Here is a 15,282-nt window from a genome sequence, read left to right on the forward strand (position 1 = left end):
GCACCAAAATGGACGTGAGGAACCTGGACGTGCTGAGTCCCCGCGACGGCAAGAAGCTGGTCAAGCGTCACCGCCTGTCCAAGTACGTGGAGTGCTCGGCCAAGAATCAGGATGGCCTACAAGAGGTCTTCTCCTCCGCCGTGAGTGCCGCCGTTGGCCTGGCCCCACGATCCCGCCCCTGTGTTATTATGTAGCGGGAGCTTTACCTAGACCTCTCCTCCCTTAGAGCTCTCGTTACTATAATTTTACGGGACTTATTTGTGTAGTTTTGCCGGGGAGTGAGGGAGGAGGTATGTGAGGCATGGCTGTGTAAAGGAAAGGGTGGTGAATGTGGTCGTGTGTTATGTAGCGAGAGCTTTACCTATACCTCTCTTCCCTTAGAGCTCTCGTTACTATCATTTTAAGGGACTTATTTGTGTAGTTTTGCAGAGGAGTGAGGGAGGAGGAGGTGTGAGGAATGGCTGTGTAGTGAATGCAAAGGGTGTTAAATGTGATGTTACCCTACTAGCATTCTCTCATCCCTTTGTTCATGCCAAGTTCTCGTTACTATATCATTTTACGGGACTTTTTTGTGTAATTTTGCCGGGGGGTGTGGGAGGAGGTGTGAGGCATGGCTGTGTACTAATGAATGCAAAGGGTGGTGGGTGTGATGCTGTTTTAGCCTAGCATTCTATCATCCCTTCGTTCATGTCAAGTTCTCGGTCGTTATGTAATCTTATAAGGGTTTGTTTTGTGTACATTTACTGGACAGAGATGCCAGAATGAGTTACAGGGTGAGATAATTATATACGTTTGAGGCCCGGCTTCGTTAGTTAGCCTAGTCAGCAATTCTCCCTGTGTTCATATTAGGCTATGGGTCTTATTTCATGTTGAGGGGGCTTGTTTGTATGAATTTTCAGAATAAATGGGCCAGAGAGAGGAAGGGAAGCAATGAGAGGTTCGGTTATGTGATGGTAAATGTTTATAACAGGCGTGGTCTAGTTACATAACATGGCCAAGCAGATTGAAAAAACAGCCACTAGCCCTATGATAACTCACTTCATATTTACTCCGCGGGGTTTGTCCTCATATATTCATGGCATTAACTAAAGTGTAAAGTAATGGGAGGGAAGGAAAGTGGCTTGAGGAGCGGCTGTTAAGCTTAAAACGTGGTAGGCTTCAGTAGTTAAATAGCCTAGCCGTGTACGCGAAGAATAGATTGCAGTCCATATCTAACTCATGTATATCTCAACTCCGCGGGGTTTCTTCTCATATATTCATTGTATAAGAGTGCTAGATAGTGCGAGGGAAGTAATATGGCTGTGGGGTGTTGGGTAAAATGTACCAGCAAAACTGTCGTAGAGGATTTGGGTAAAGAGGGCAAGAGAGGTTGTAAGAGCCGCGAGAAAGGCAAGTGTTTTGTGCTGTCATGCCTTTTCACCCTCACTGCTTCCATCCCGATCAAACCCTCCAACAAGCGCCTTCTTCACTGTAGCCAGTAGGGAATTCAGTTGTGCGGAGGTCAGCGTTGAGAAAGAGATAATTAAAGTAAGGAAAAAATATATCTGATATGTCGCAAGGTTGACGAAGCAGTCTGTTCGTTATTTTCGTGTTTTAGCAATACAGGCTCCCCTTTTGTACACTTTGTAACACACACACACACACACACACACACACACACACGCGCGCGTGGGGATGGGAGGCGTGGAAACATTCTTCAGTAACAAAGTAATCTGCAAATATCTGAAATGACACTCACAGAAAACACCACTAACACAAAGATAAATTACATCCTAACCAAAGTTACGATCCAAATTCCATAATCCCATATCAACACACTTTTGGGGAGGAGAGGCATTAAACCAAAGTTCGGCGCCGTCAGCCATCATACGCACGGCTGTCATGTGTATTAAATGGCATAAAAGTGATAAAACATCCCATATCTCGCTTCCTGCTTTAAGATAAATTCTCCTATTGCAATACATTTCTTCTACAAACCTTGAAACCTCTTGCTAAACCACAGGAGTGTGTAGATCTCAAAACAAGTGTGGAAAGAGCCATGAAAGTTGTGTGCAAGCCCGCGCGGCCGCGGGCGGCGAGGTAGTCCAATGCAACGAGATGTGAAAACAGGGGAGGCGAGGGGGGCAGAGCCCACCTCCGTCAGGAGGTTCATGTATATTCACCTGTCTTTTAGTGCCCCCAAGGTGAGGCGAAGGGTGCGAAGCCCCCTTGCAGGTAAGAGGCTGTTAGAATTTAGCTGTGGTGAGCCGCGGGTTACGGCTGCCAAGGGACGCGGCGGGCTACTCCGCCGGCCGCTGCCGTGCGGGTTCCCCACACCAGAATTCATGGCAATTTTCACACTGATCTCTACACTTTTTTCCTTTGATTTTCCGCGAGATTTGAAGGTTGTTGAAATACTTATATGACAACACAAGAGTACTTGGTCAAATAGAAAACGATACCGGCGCGTTAAAACTTTATCCATAATGCTAATGACGTCCCGAGCAGTGAGCTGCTCCTCCATGCAGTCCACACTCCCCCACCGGGCAGGTGACCCAGCACTCATCGTGTACTCACCTGGCAGCCACTCGGCATTCTGGCAGCCTCTTGAGATGACAGGTGACAGGCGGGGGCGGGGCAGGTTGGTCACTTCTTGGGTCACTACACACTGCACAACACAAAAGGGGCGCCACAGCACCGTCTGGGCGTGCCGCGTGTGTGTTCTTTTATCAGCGATTTGCACAGTGTTCCAGTCCTAAGACACACCCGCAACACAACACACACAGCACAACACCGAGCACAGCACACACGCTGAAGCCACAACATTGTCCTTGGCGCGCCGCTGCTGCTGATGTCGATGATGTTTTCGGCGTCCAGCACGGCGTCTGTTCTCTCAAAAGTTGTTTTTACCATTATTATAATTCTATCTAATCACTACTTTAGAATATATGATTTCTATCTTCCTCCATCATCTGTACGGCGCCTATTCACTTCACAACACTTATCTTTACCATCATATTATAATTTTATTTAATTAATACTTGACTTTTTTTATATATGTAACTTTTCTTATTCCTGTACTGGAGGATGATAATGTTTCCAGGAGCCGCCCCTAAACTCTCCCATTAATACCAACATGTTATTACTATCAGAACACATACACATTTTTTCTTATTTGGAAACAAACTAAATGGCTTGATTCATTACTTTTTCAATGGGTATTGATGCATATATAGACTTCTTTGGTGTCAGTGCGACCCTTCTACAGTGTATTACAATATATATATATATATATATATATATATATATATATATATATATATATATATATATATATATATATATATATATATATATAACAAGAAGGTGATGATTTTAATATAAGTTATTAAACATGTAAACTTGTGTAGTTGTACAACTTGCTTCAATTCTATTTTCCTTGAAATGCTCAAGTAAGTGTATTGCCATCAGCTGGAAATACTGATAAATATATTTGGAGCTAATGAAGCACAGAACACATGCAAACAACCTTCCTCTATTGTGATGACATTCAGCCAAATCAATATATATATGAAGCTGTAGTTTAAGTCTATAAGTACTACTGTTACTGGGTGAATCAATTATATAATGTCGATGTATTATTATTATTGTTATTACAGGGAGCTAATAGTGTGTTAGCTGCATATATTTGGTGTTCCCTTGAGCCATGCACCCCTTTCATATGTCCTGAGAGCTGTACATTTTGTTGGGTCCGTGTGGAGGTGCGACTCACTTCTGCAACACATATTGGGTCGGAATTATAAGATCCTCTCGCTTCTCACATCAGCTGTTTCTAAAGGTCAAAGAGGGGAACAGTCAGGTTCTAATGTGTGTTTCTTTAGGTTCATGGTACAGAAGAAGGGCCAAATTACTACCAGGGTCATAAAACTACTCCTGGAAATGCCCAAAACTCCTACGAAAGCCTCGTCAAATATGTGTTCTTGGGCGACGAAATGTTTGGTATTAATACGGCCCATAAGGAAAATCTCTGACAGGAGTTGATAAGTTATAATGATGGCAATTATCATCAGTCTTAATGTCATAATAATTGATCAGCCATATATAGTTATTTTCTGAAACTGACATCCATCACCAACAAGACAGCTCAGAAACTTGGCAGTATTCACTCTAAAAAAACTCATTAAACAGAATACTAATCTTCTTCCTAAAATCATTCAGCTTTCTTTGTCTTGATAACTTTTTCCTACTGTTTATGACCAGCCTTTTCCTTATTATTTTTTCCTTTGCCTTGTTTGATCTTGCCCTTTTGCCCTTTTTTCCTTCAAATCTCTCACACAGTACACTCATACAGATCTTCATTGGCCTTCCTCTTTTTTTCCTCCTGCCCTCTACCTCCATACTTAGCAATCTCCTACCCACATGCTCCTTCTCCTCCTCCTCCTCATTCACCTTACTTTCTCTTTCCACACTCTCCTCCTTTCTCCTCTCTTCATTCACGAAACTATCAGCATATTAATGACAAGGACAAGAGGTGCCCCCATGTAGTACTTTCAGAAAAGGGAATATACTCAATTAAAGCACAAAATTTTAACCAATATGAATTTAAGATGTTATCAATCATGTTTCATTTGTTAACTGGCTGATGCGACACTGCTTATAAAAGTGTCATTTTGTAAGAGTGATCTCATTATGACCTTCAAACATGTAATAGTGTGGTCTTGTATCATGAACCTAAGCTAGAGTTCTTACATAGTGGTTACATTTTCATCTTATTGTTTCCTGGTAAATATATTGTTTGGAATGAGAGTGAGTGGTCCTTCCTCAGGGGACTGTATGTGTGGTTATGTCAAACAGTAGCACAGGAGCTGATGACGGGGCACACAGGAGAGGAATTTATGTACATCCATCATCCTTAGTGTTCTAAAGATACATGTTCCTAGAGACACGTGGAGGCTTGATTTCATTAGTCGTGTTCAAGTGATACGGACTGACTTGGCAAGCATGGTCAAGTGGATATGTGTTGAGTGGTGCAGTGGTGTGGAGTTTTGCAGGGGATATGTGTTGAATGTTGAGTGTTGCAGTGACAAGGAGGATTGGACAGCCACGCAAGGGTCAGCACACACTCGGGAATCACTGGAGTGTTGCGTGTTTTCCTCCTCCACCTACTGTCAAGTGTTATGAACCCTGAAAAGCTGTGTGACGTGTAACAGTGAAGGTGACAAGCGGACATTCGGACTTTTTGGGTTAGTCACTTCATCTGGTGCGGTTGAGTTCCCAGCACAGTGACTTCTATGAGTGAAGGAATGGCTGGAATGGTTACTTGTGTGGGCTGACCAGTGGAAGAATGCTGAGTGTGGTTTCTCATAGTTTCAGTGCATATTGAAAGTGCCTTAATACAACACCATGTCGATATACTGTATATATAGCAAGATTTATATATAAAAAGTCAATAGTGCCATGCATTGAAATTAATTCTACATAATGTGAGGTGACATGTTTGGTGTGCAAAGGTGGTTACTGGAGATGATGAATGAAATGAATCACTTGCTAACTGTTTTGACAATATAAACTTGAGCTCCTTTGTTTGATATGTGCATAATCATTAAGCTGAACCTGAGACATGAACGCCTGATGCAACTCTCTATAACAACTGTGCGGGAGGCTGCAGGAGGCTTGTATGGCAGGCCGATGTTAGTACCTGTGTGTTAGCTGTGTGTAGAGAGGGAGTGATGTGTACCAGCTAGATGAATAAAGAATGGTTGCAATACAGCTAATACAAGTCATTCATTTCTTCCTTAACCCATCCGCTGCGATTGGCACGGATCTGGCTTTCACTGGTAGCCTGGTAACAGATACTCCCAGGTCTTTCTCTGCCTCTGTGGTGCATAGTGGAGTGTTTCCCATGTGGTATTGGTATGCTGGATATCCCCTCCCAAGGTGCATGACTTTACATTTTTCTTCGTTGAATTGTAGCAGCCACTTTTTGTTCCATTCCTGTAGCTTGGTGATGTCTTCTTGTAGGAAATCTGCAGTCGAGGGGTTAAGAATATTTACGAATAACCACACCCTGCTCACACACCCTACCTGCCTCTGGTCCACCTTCACAGACCCTTTAACCATTTCATACGAACATTGTGCTTCTCAGTGGTTGGGTGGATGTGGTTTGTGTCACTTCTAGCACAACGAGACAGGTTCCTTATACTCTCCATTCCATTCCATTCTCTTCTTTACCCGCCCTTTACTGTACAGGGACCTCATTAGTAAGAAAATAAAGATTGAATGAAGGCCAGTAAGAAAAATACTCAAATAATTCAATATATAACTATATATTATAATGATAAAACAGCTGCAATACATTCCATTTTGGGGTCTGAAATATAACCCTACTCAGCTAGTCTCCCTCAGCAATTCCATGAACATCTACGACTTCAATTTGGTACAAAATACTTAGCATTTACTTTATTTTTGCAGAAATACTATAGTCATATGAGTACTTCAGGTCTTTCTGTGCTGCATTGTGGTGAAGTAACAAAGACAATTTTGAGAAGCGGGCTTTTTTTCACATTTGTTACCTTTTTTTTATGCCCTGGAAAAAAAATAAAAATCACTACACCTTGAGACACTGGGCCATATTACAAGTCAAATCCAAGAAGTTTCAGGTCCCTATAGAGTTCAGTTTAGGGGCTGTATTACAAGTCAAGTCTGAGAAGTTTCGGGTCCCTGCAGAGTTATTCATCCCGAGCTCTGTAGGGACCCAAAACTTCTCGGATTCAGCTTGTAATACAGCCCTCTACCTGTCTATGCTGGCCTGCCACAGGACACCACAGAAACCCAAAGCAAATCAGTGTAGTGTCTGTTTGTACGACAGACAGGTGATGACTACTGAACAGGCTTGTGACCCAGTTATCTGCACACACCGTGGAGCCTCATCACAGAACACGTGGCTTGGTTTCACAAGGCTACCTACACTCAAGTTATATACAGAATGGTGACTTGGGTTTTATTCTTCCACTCCAAGAGCACCAGACAATGAATGCAACACAAGACTATGTTATTACAAGTCAACTCCTAAACTGTCTAAAATATATCTACATACAGCTTTATCACTTGAGGCAAACTGGAGTGTGCAGGCAAGAGAGCTTCATTTTTCTGACACAATAGGAACTTGATAAGTGACAACCCTCACTGGCCATTACCATCACCTTTTTAATAAATATAAAATTTTGATTGCCTGGAACACCTGTGTGTGTGTGTGTGTGTGTGTGTGTGTGTTTCATCATTCAGAATGGTACTTTCATCTTTATTTACACGTCTGACATTACTTGCATTTACACATTTTTTATTTTTTATATATTTTGATTCCACATTGAATATATTAAGGCATCATGAAACAGTTCCATTATCAGTGCATTACAAAAAAGCACATAGCACAGTTTCCTAATTAATGGGCACCAGTTCTTCTATTATTGAAATAATGATATTGCAGGGCTAATCCGCCTATCTAAATCTCACTGCCTGCCTTGCTCCCTCACAGGGATTTACCCAAAGGGCTGGCCACGGCAGAAGCATTTCCAACTTTCCCTGTCCCAGTACTCTCAGCCCATTCACTCCTATTCTCTTTTAACTTCTTTCCAGAAATTTGTTGTTCTTCCGATATTTTACCGATATCTTCATACCAAATTAATCATCTACTTTCTCTTTACTTTCCTTTGACAAACTTTTCAACAATGCCTTGCCCACTCAGTATTTTCACTTTCAAGCTACAAGGCTGATCTGATATACATAAAATTTCTCACTGTATTCAGTAGTTGTATTTCATTACTCTGTAAATATGTACTTTCACACAAGAAAAGGATTTTTCTATAGTAAGACGAGAAAGGATGCATAGTTGGCTAGCAACAAGTGGTGGTGTGATCAGTGTTTATTCAAGTGTGCTGAGCAATGCCGAATTTCAAAATACTGAACAAATTAAAGTAAACTTGTCAATTTGCAGATAGCATTTAGGAAAATGTACTTTACTTCGGCTTCCTGATGCATGTTGTACTTGGGTTCAATTCTTTGTTGTTTGGGTAGATAAAAACAGTGCAACACAACACAAGAGTGACAGATGCTGTCAACAAAGGTGATACAAGAATGTACTACTGTAATTTTGATCATTTCATCACCAAAAACAACTTGAACAATATCCACTTAGCTAGCATTTTTCACCACTATTCATGTACCTACTTAAAAATGTTGATAAATACATTTTCCAAAAATGAAATAATGCTGGAAGAAGACAATTGTAAAGGTTGGTAAAACCAAAGTGACAAGTGCAGGGTTACTCCTATAGCTTGTCTAAACCTGGCTGAGAAGGTTGTTCTGTCTGCTTGCTCAAGGAACAGGGATTCCTAAATTTCTTGACATTGTATGTCTAGTTTCTATACTGACATACTTCACTCATCTTCTTTCATAAAATTATGTGAGATCTTCAAATTGATGGGCAATTATTAGCCACATAAGCCTTGAAAAATTGTTATTTGGAAGTATCTCAAGATTGGTCTTGGCTGCACAAGCTTTCCCAGCTCAGGCTGAAAGGCTCACGGCCAAGTCATGCAAGTCAAGCATGACTCCCAAGCACCTCTCCCGAGGTGCTGCAAAGGCCAACTCGGCAGTGCTCTCACAGTGAATGTACTGCTTGGTGTAAAACATGAAATTCTTTCCTGAGACTTTTAATTTTATTTAGTTATTATACTATTTACAGAGTTGATGTTTTGTGTTGCATGAATATCACCAAACAATATAACACAGAGAAAAGCTGCAATCAACAAAATCCCTAGTGTCATAACTGAACTGTGTTGTACAAGACATGTCCATCCTAGCACAGTAAGGAATGCAGAAGACAGGGCCAGGCAGCACACTTGGGGCATCACAGTGGCGGCCTCACTGTGGGAGCACCAGCGATACATACAAAATAAACCTCATACATTTACACCTCCAAGAAGCACTCAAATCAAGGCATCATGTACTCACAACAAATACTTCTAGGATTAAGTATTGCTTTCCTTCCCATCTGACAACCCTGTTGCTTCAGAAACACTACCAAAAATTATGAAAAGCCAAGGGGTCATTGCACTCAAGGAGGAAAACTAGAAAATACCATAAAAATGCAGGGAAAGATGCCATTACTGAGAAGAACACTTCCTGCAATGTGGAATAAAACATAATTGTTGAAAATGATGCAAAACTAGAAGAGTGGGTTTAATAGTCATCTAAATGCAAGTACAAGAAGTTGCAACATGCAAGCAATGTGCTGGGCGACCACAGCTCTTGAGGTGATGTAGACACACAGTCCATTGCATGCAATGAAAAGATAACTTTCACCAGTGACAGACAAATCTAAAGTCAAAGGTCCATGGTATCACACCTTAGGACACAGGTGAATGTTTAGATTCCTGAACTTTATTTTAATGATAGTAGAAGTCTATGACAAAAGGTTTTTCAGTCATTTCCTTCTTGAATTTAAGCTCCTATCTTGCACAGACCAGATTCAGACTAGATATCAATATGGAAGTAAAATTACAAAATTTATTACACTATCTATCAGTTTAACAGACTTTCACAGTGAGTTCTGGGATGGAGGTGTCTGTGATGGGAGTCACCAACTGTTGTTGCTTCTCCTGCTTCCCAACACCATCCCCCTCATGTGTCTCCACTAATACACTACAAGTAAACACAACCAAAACACTGCCATACAGCAATATAAGAGCCTTGGTCTTCACTGCATTTTTACAACACTTAATCTGGGAGTTTTGCACGGCCTCAGCACACACCGCAACAAAGGGGAACTAATACTCGGCACATCACATTCAGAGCACTCACTTAAGGGTGTGAAATAATAATTTATAAAACATGGTGATAAGCTGTTTTTCACACAAAACTTTTTTCTTATAAATCTATATTTCATTTTTTCATAGCTCTTACATCATAGATATAAGAAATATCAAACTGAGTTATCAGAAACCTTTACAGCCTAATCTTACTACTGATAATCTCGCAATGGAGAAATGATTAAAGCACTTTTGAAGGTTGTTGAGGCTGAAGCACAGCCTCCTCGTGTTGCATCCAGGTAACAATAACCCATACAAATTACTATTACCAATTAAAAAATATACCTATGAACATAATGCCACATCTCCAGACATCACAATTTGTGCACTCTCCACGTATACACAAATTACAATTTTTCACAGAGAATTGTCCACTTGAGAGGCAAGAGACAGTGTAAACCACAGTCCCCACCACAGGCCCAGCCCAGCCATCACCACGCTGTTGTTGCCAGCACCACAGCGCTCACTCCTCCCCGTTGTGACTACTTTTAGGAATCCTTGTAAACTCATCAGCCATCCTGACCACTGCCTGACAACCAACACAGGAACAAGTACACCTCACGTCTGATGCTCTTTGCATACAAAGGATGAAACAATCAAAGCTTACCTATATGCCAATGTTTCCTTGAAGGGCTGATGTGTATGTCCACAATATACCAGTGTTTCACAATTTCTCAATGAGAACTACACTTTCATTTTATACATTTTGACTTTTCACTCAGCTGGACACCCACAGGGTACACACATGTATCTGGTTACCTGACTTATTAGGTTGCCACAGCTCTTTGAAGAATGAATATCACCTCATCAAAAATAAGCACTCTCTCTCTCTCCTCTCAATATGGCTCATCATTTTCTGCTTCACATCTCAAAGACTTTGGAAAAGGTATACAAGTCCAGCTTGGCAGTCATATCTTAGTCAAAACAGCCAAGTCTAATCATCTCTTTTTCTGTCTTAATATTAACCATCTCCATAGCTATAATATCAAGTAATACTGTCTGCAGGCATCCCTTCATCACACAAGACTCAGTGGCCCGGTGCAGCAGCAAGCCATCACAGGCGTCCCCCCAGGCACACGCCAGCAGCCACCAGGACTCAATATGGCTCATCATGAATGGTGGTGAGACAAAATGCTCTGGATTGTCTACTTCCACAACACCGTGATTGTAACGACTCCAAGAAATCAGGAAAAGCGAAGCGCATTTTGATGTGTACTTCCAAATTATAAGTCAGAAAGGATTAATAAAAGCTGTAAGATCATAATTCCATTTGCATTTCAACATCACTTTAGATAAACACTACTCTATTCTGGGAATAAATAGTGCAATAAAAAAATGGCATTATACATAATGAAAATGCAGGTTTAGGAGTAATATTGTACTGTAATCAAAGTTTGTCTACATCCAAGCATTATCAACCCTTGTTATGTAGATGTTGTGTGTTTAGAGAGGCCTGAGAGGTGGTGAGGCAGCCTTCCCTGCAGCTGTGGGGCATGTCACTGCCCCTTGATGGTGGGCCACAGGCAGGCCACACTAGTATAGCAGTGAAGTGTAAGGAGTCATGGAGGGAAGTCACTCCCTCGACCCAGATGTCACTTCCCATTCTCATCCTGCACTCACAGTGGCCTTGTGTAGCTTCTGATGTACAACATGTTTTCATGAATTGGTGAACAGTGTTACTCACTACCATTAGTGAATGTCTTTATAAAAGACAGATTCTGAAACTGATGCCACTGTTCAAAATATAATGCAGCTATATACAGAACCTGTTACACATACAACTACAAATTCCACAAACAATAAATAGGACTTATACACAAAACTGACAACTATTACTTGCTGTTGCTCCTCACATAGTTCCATAAAACTACAGCTGCAAATACCCTTAAGTTTGCTTACTTGAGGAAGGGATAAATGACAATCACACACTATAACAATGACTATCACTGCAATGGTCTGCCTCTTACCCTGTCTCCCTCAGATCTCACTGTGTTTCACGAGTCAAAGCTTGGTACTGTTGAGCAAAAACTGCAATTCAACAAGTTCTACTTATAGTAGCCACTTATTAAATAATATAAAAGGTCTCTGCCTTGTTCTGGGACCGTCTTTGGTGAAGTTTCTCCCATCAGTCTGGCTACTCCCAGGAACTCAATTTTGGAACAGTGTAAGTCATGAAGCCCCAGAAACAAACTTTAAGGAACAATTTAATTTGCTATTGAGGTACAGAATCAACCAGCTGTGTAATAATGTCCTGCGCACTACACTGCTGACATGTGTATTTTCTGCTCACCCTCCTTGTGTGTGCCATTCATGCATTCACACACACACACACACACACACACACACACACACACACACACACACACACACATTCTGTACTGTGAGATCTCGGCAGATGTTGATCCAAACTCCACCACTCAACAAGGCCGGCCTGCTTACCGAGGAAGGAATATAAAAACTAACTTAAGCCTGAACATGTCAAGGGGTTGCTGAGAGAGGATATGCTGCTCCCTACTTACTACCAAGACTTCAGTGAATGTGAAATACACCGTCGGCCTCCTTCAGCAGCTTCCTCTTCTTCTTTGGCTCTGGGGTGTCGGGGTCCTCCTGCAAGGTCTCCATGGTGTCAAAGGCATAGTCTGTCAACCACTTTTCCAGCAGCTGCTCGAAGAAGTCCTCCAGGATCTTGGCGTTCTGGTAGATCTCCGTGTCTTTCTGCAACAATAGGTCAAGGGAGAACAATAAGAGCAGGATCAGGGCAATTTTTTTAAGCTGGTGATATTTCAATACATGGGCAAGGTAAATCTAATACTCATAGGGGAACAGACAAGATATATACAAGTGGATACAGAGAGGAAAGGAGAGAAGAGAGGAGAGAAGAGGAGAGGAAAGGAGACAGACAGACAGACAAGATGACAGCCCACCCCCAACCCTTTCAAGGACGACCAACACTACTCTTACAGGGTTGAACTCGTAGCAGTTCTTGAAGATGAGTCGGATGTCCCTGACGAAGTCCTCGAGACACTCATAATGGTCTGGAGAGCCTGCAGCAAGCTTCTTCTTCACAATCTCTAGCGCCATGGGGTGCTTGATGACCTCATAGTACTCAGTCAGCTGCAAGAGTGAAATTGAAGATGTCTCAAATTACAACAGCAATAATTATAATGTAACTATTTATCATCATCCCCTCCAGTCATTACTAATACCCTGCAGGTGTTTCCAAACACTCTCCATTTCTCTGTCTGATGTCAATGTACTCCATCGTGCTCTGACAAATGCTATGTTTTCAGCTCTCCACTTGTTCTCTGGCTGCCCTGACTCATACAATTCCTGGGGTATTTTTATGGGGGGAAGGGGACCTAAATCAACAGGGGTTACTGTCACTCATCCCCCCGGATATCAAGGGCCGACTGAATAGCAAACAGCATCATCAGCTGGACAAGCCTCACCTCTCGGTCCACCAGTTCCCTGAAGGGTTGTGACGCCTCATAGTTGCAGTACAGCTCCAGCAGTATCCTCTGAGCCACCTTTGTGTCCCGCATGGTGAGGCCCATTTTCCTCTTCTCTTTGTCGTGGCCGTCCAGGAGCTGCAGACTGTCTATGTCGGTGCATAACATGCACTGCCACTTTTCGTTCTCCGTGGGCATGTGGGTGAGGGTGGGAATGTGGCAGTGTGTGTGAAACACCTGTAAGGGAAATGCAGGATGAATAATCATAGTTCAAACTCATTCAATCTTCCTGTTTGAGGAGCACAATGTGTAATTGTATTCATATCTATCCATATCTCCAACACCATGTTCCCGGATAAAAACTTCCCTCAATTTAATAAAATTTTCTGTGATTAGATAATGCAATTACTTTTCAACCAAATCATATTTTTTTGCATGTAGTGTAATCATTTCTACATAAAATTTCAATGGTTAGAAAATAAATAAAAGCTCATAAGAGATAAGCCACAGCTCCTACCCACCTTAGGACAAAAGTCACAACAGATGAGGTCCCCGCCGTCCCAACACACCGCACACCAGTCATCGTTGGGGTCGTTGGGATCCTTCCTCCACGGAACAGAGGTGCCCGGCGCTATGCCTGAAACACACAGGCACAAGAGTTGGTACCAAAATTGATAAACATGATTGTCAACATTCACATCACAGGACACATAAACCAGTCTTGAAAGTCATTTCACATATTAGCTGTAGACCCATTCATAAAGATTGTAAATATTCACACTATCGCATGACACAGATCAATATTAACACTCACATCACATATTCATTAGCCATCAAAGCATGCTCTCAATCATATTTTCTCCTTTCATCACCGCATCATACAATAGGGAGATTCGTTTAGTCAGTTAAATAAAACCAGTCACCAGAAAGCATGCAAGACCCACATCAATGAACAACTGTGCATCTCATCCACAGATCACATACACAAACATCATATACAGTTTTAACATCATATCCAGAACTCCTCAAAGTTAATTGTTCACACAGCCTTTCCTCTACTTACTAAATCTGCACCATTATAGTTCAGCAGTCATCTACCACATCCATAACTGTTACAATTTTCCCTTCATCTGGTAGGAAAGTTGGAAAGTTTCATTTAGTCGGCACAACATCTGTGGTCATATGCCGGAGAGAGACAGAAGGGGAAGGAATTATAGAAGGGAACAGATCCCAGGAGACGGGACACAACCCCCGATTAATACCTGGTACCCATTCACTGCTGGGTGGACAGGGGCGTAGGGTATCGGAAAAGCTGCCCAAATTTTTCCACTCCGCCCGGGAATCGAACCCGGGCTCTCTCGGTTGTGAGCCGAGTGTTTTATCTGGTAGACATTCAACAATTAATTACTACTCATGTTACTCACCAAAACAACATTGATTAAGTCATGCAGTGTCAGCCCACCATGCACCCCATCCATGCATCAAAGGATCAGATCTCACCCAAGTTTTTACCGTTCCTAGGTTCCGGGACTGCCACAGGGGCCGCCTCTGCTGCTCCCATGTCTATGGTGAGTTCTGGCAGGCTGTCCTCACTCTCATTGTTCTGCTCGTCTCCTCTCTTCCGACTCCTGTCATCACCTGCAGAGAAGTAAACATTGCAATTTGCGTAAGATAAATATGACAGTACATTCCACAGCCTATATCATCATCCAACAAATTTTTGCCCTCCCCATAGTCTCATGAAAGTAACAAAAAGCAGATTCATGTTTGGAGAAGCCTAAATTCTGAACATAACCATGATAAAACCAACTGTTTTAGGACAAACATGAAGATAAACAAAAAGCAGATTCAAGTTTGGAGAACCCTAAATTCTGAAGACAAACATGACAAAACCCACTATTCAAAGCCAAATGTGTGGTGTGACCTAACAAAACCAACCATTCTGAAGACAAACATGAGACCTGATAACACCAACCACCATTCTC

General features: G+C 41.9%; 2 protein-coding genes across 5 annotated transcripts in view; one reads left to right on the forward strand and one right to left on the reverse strand.

Moving 5' to 3' along the window:
- LOC126983558 (ras-like GTP-binding protein RhoL) overlaps positions 1-5,758 on the forward strand; it is a 74,969-nt gene extending 69,211 nt beyond the window's left edge. For both annotated transcript variants that reach the window (XM_050836382.1, XM_050836450.1), the window contains one exon: positions 1-5,758. In XM_050836382.1, the coding sequence (XP_050692339.1) occupies positions 1-194 (194 nt within the window). In that variant the 3' untranslated portion in view covers positions 195-5,758.
- LOC126983379 (E3 ubiquitin-protein ligase TRIM33-like) overlaps positions 4,199-15,282 on the reverse strand; it is a 25,580-nt gene continuing 14,496 nt past the window's right edge. For 2 of the 3 annotated variants that reach the window (XM_050836138.1, XM_050836272.1), the window contains exons 11-15: positions 14,798-14,935; positions 13,819-13,934; positions 13,298-13,534; positions 12,810-12,962; positions 4,199-12,563 (exon numbers count right to left, since the gene is read on the reverse strand). In XM_050836138.1, coding sequence (XP_050692095.1) covers positions 12,378-12,563; positions 12,810-12,962; positions 13,298-13,534; positions 13,819-13,934; positions 14,798-14,935 — 830 coding nt within the window. In that variant the 3' untranslated portion in view covers positions 4,199-12,377. The remainder of the gene's footprint in view (positions 12,564-12,809; positions 12,963-13,297; positions 13,535-13,818; positions 13,935-14,797; positions 14,936-15,282) is intronic. The other variant, XM_050836203.1, reaches the window with a different exon arrangement.

This window comes from Eriocheir sinensis, chromosome 1 (genome assembly GCF_024679095.1).
Source record: "Eriocheir sinensis breed Jianghai 21 chromosome 1, ASM2467909v1, whole genome shotgun sequence".
In the NCBI taxonomy this organism is placed as follows: Eukaryota; Metazoa; Arthropoda; class Malacostraca; order Decapoda; family Varunidae; genus Eriocheir; species Eriocheir sinensis.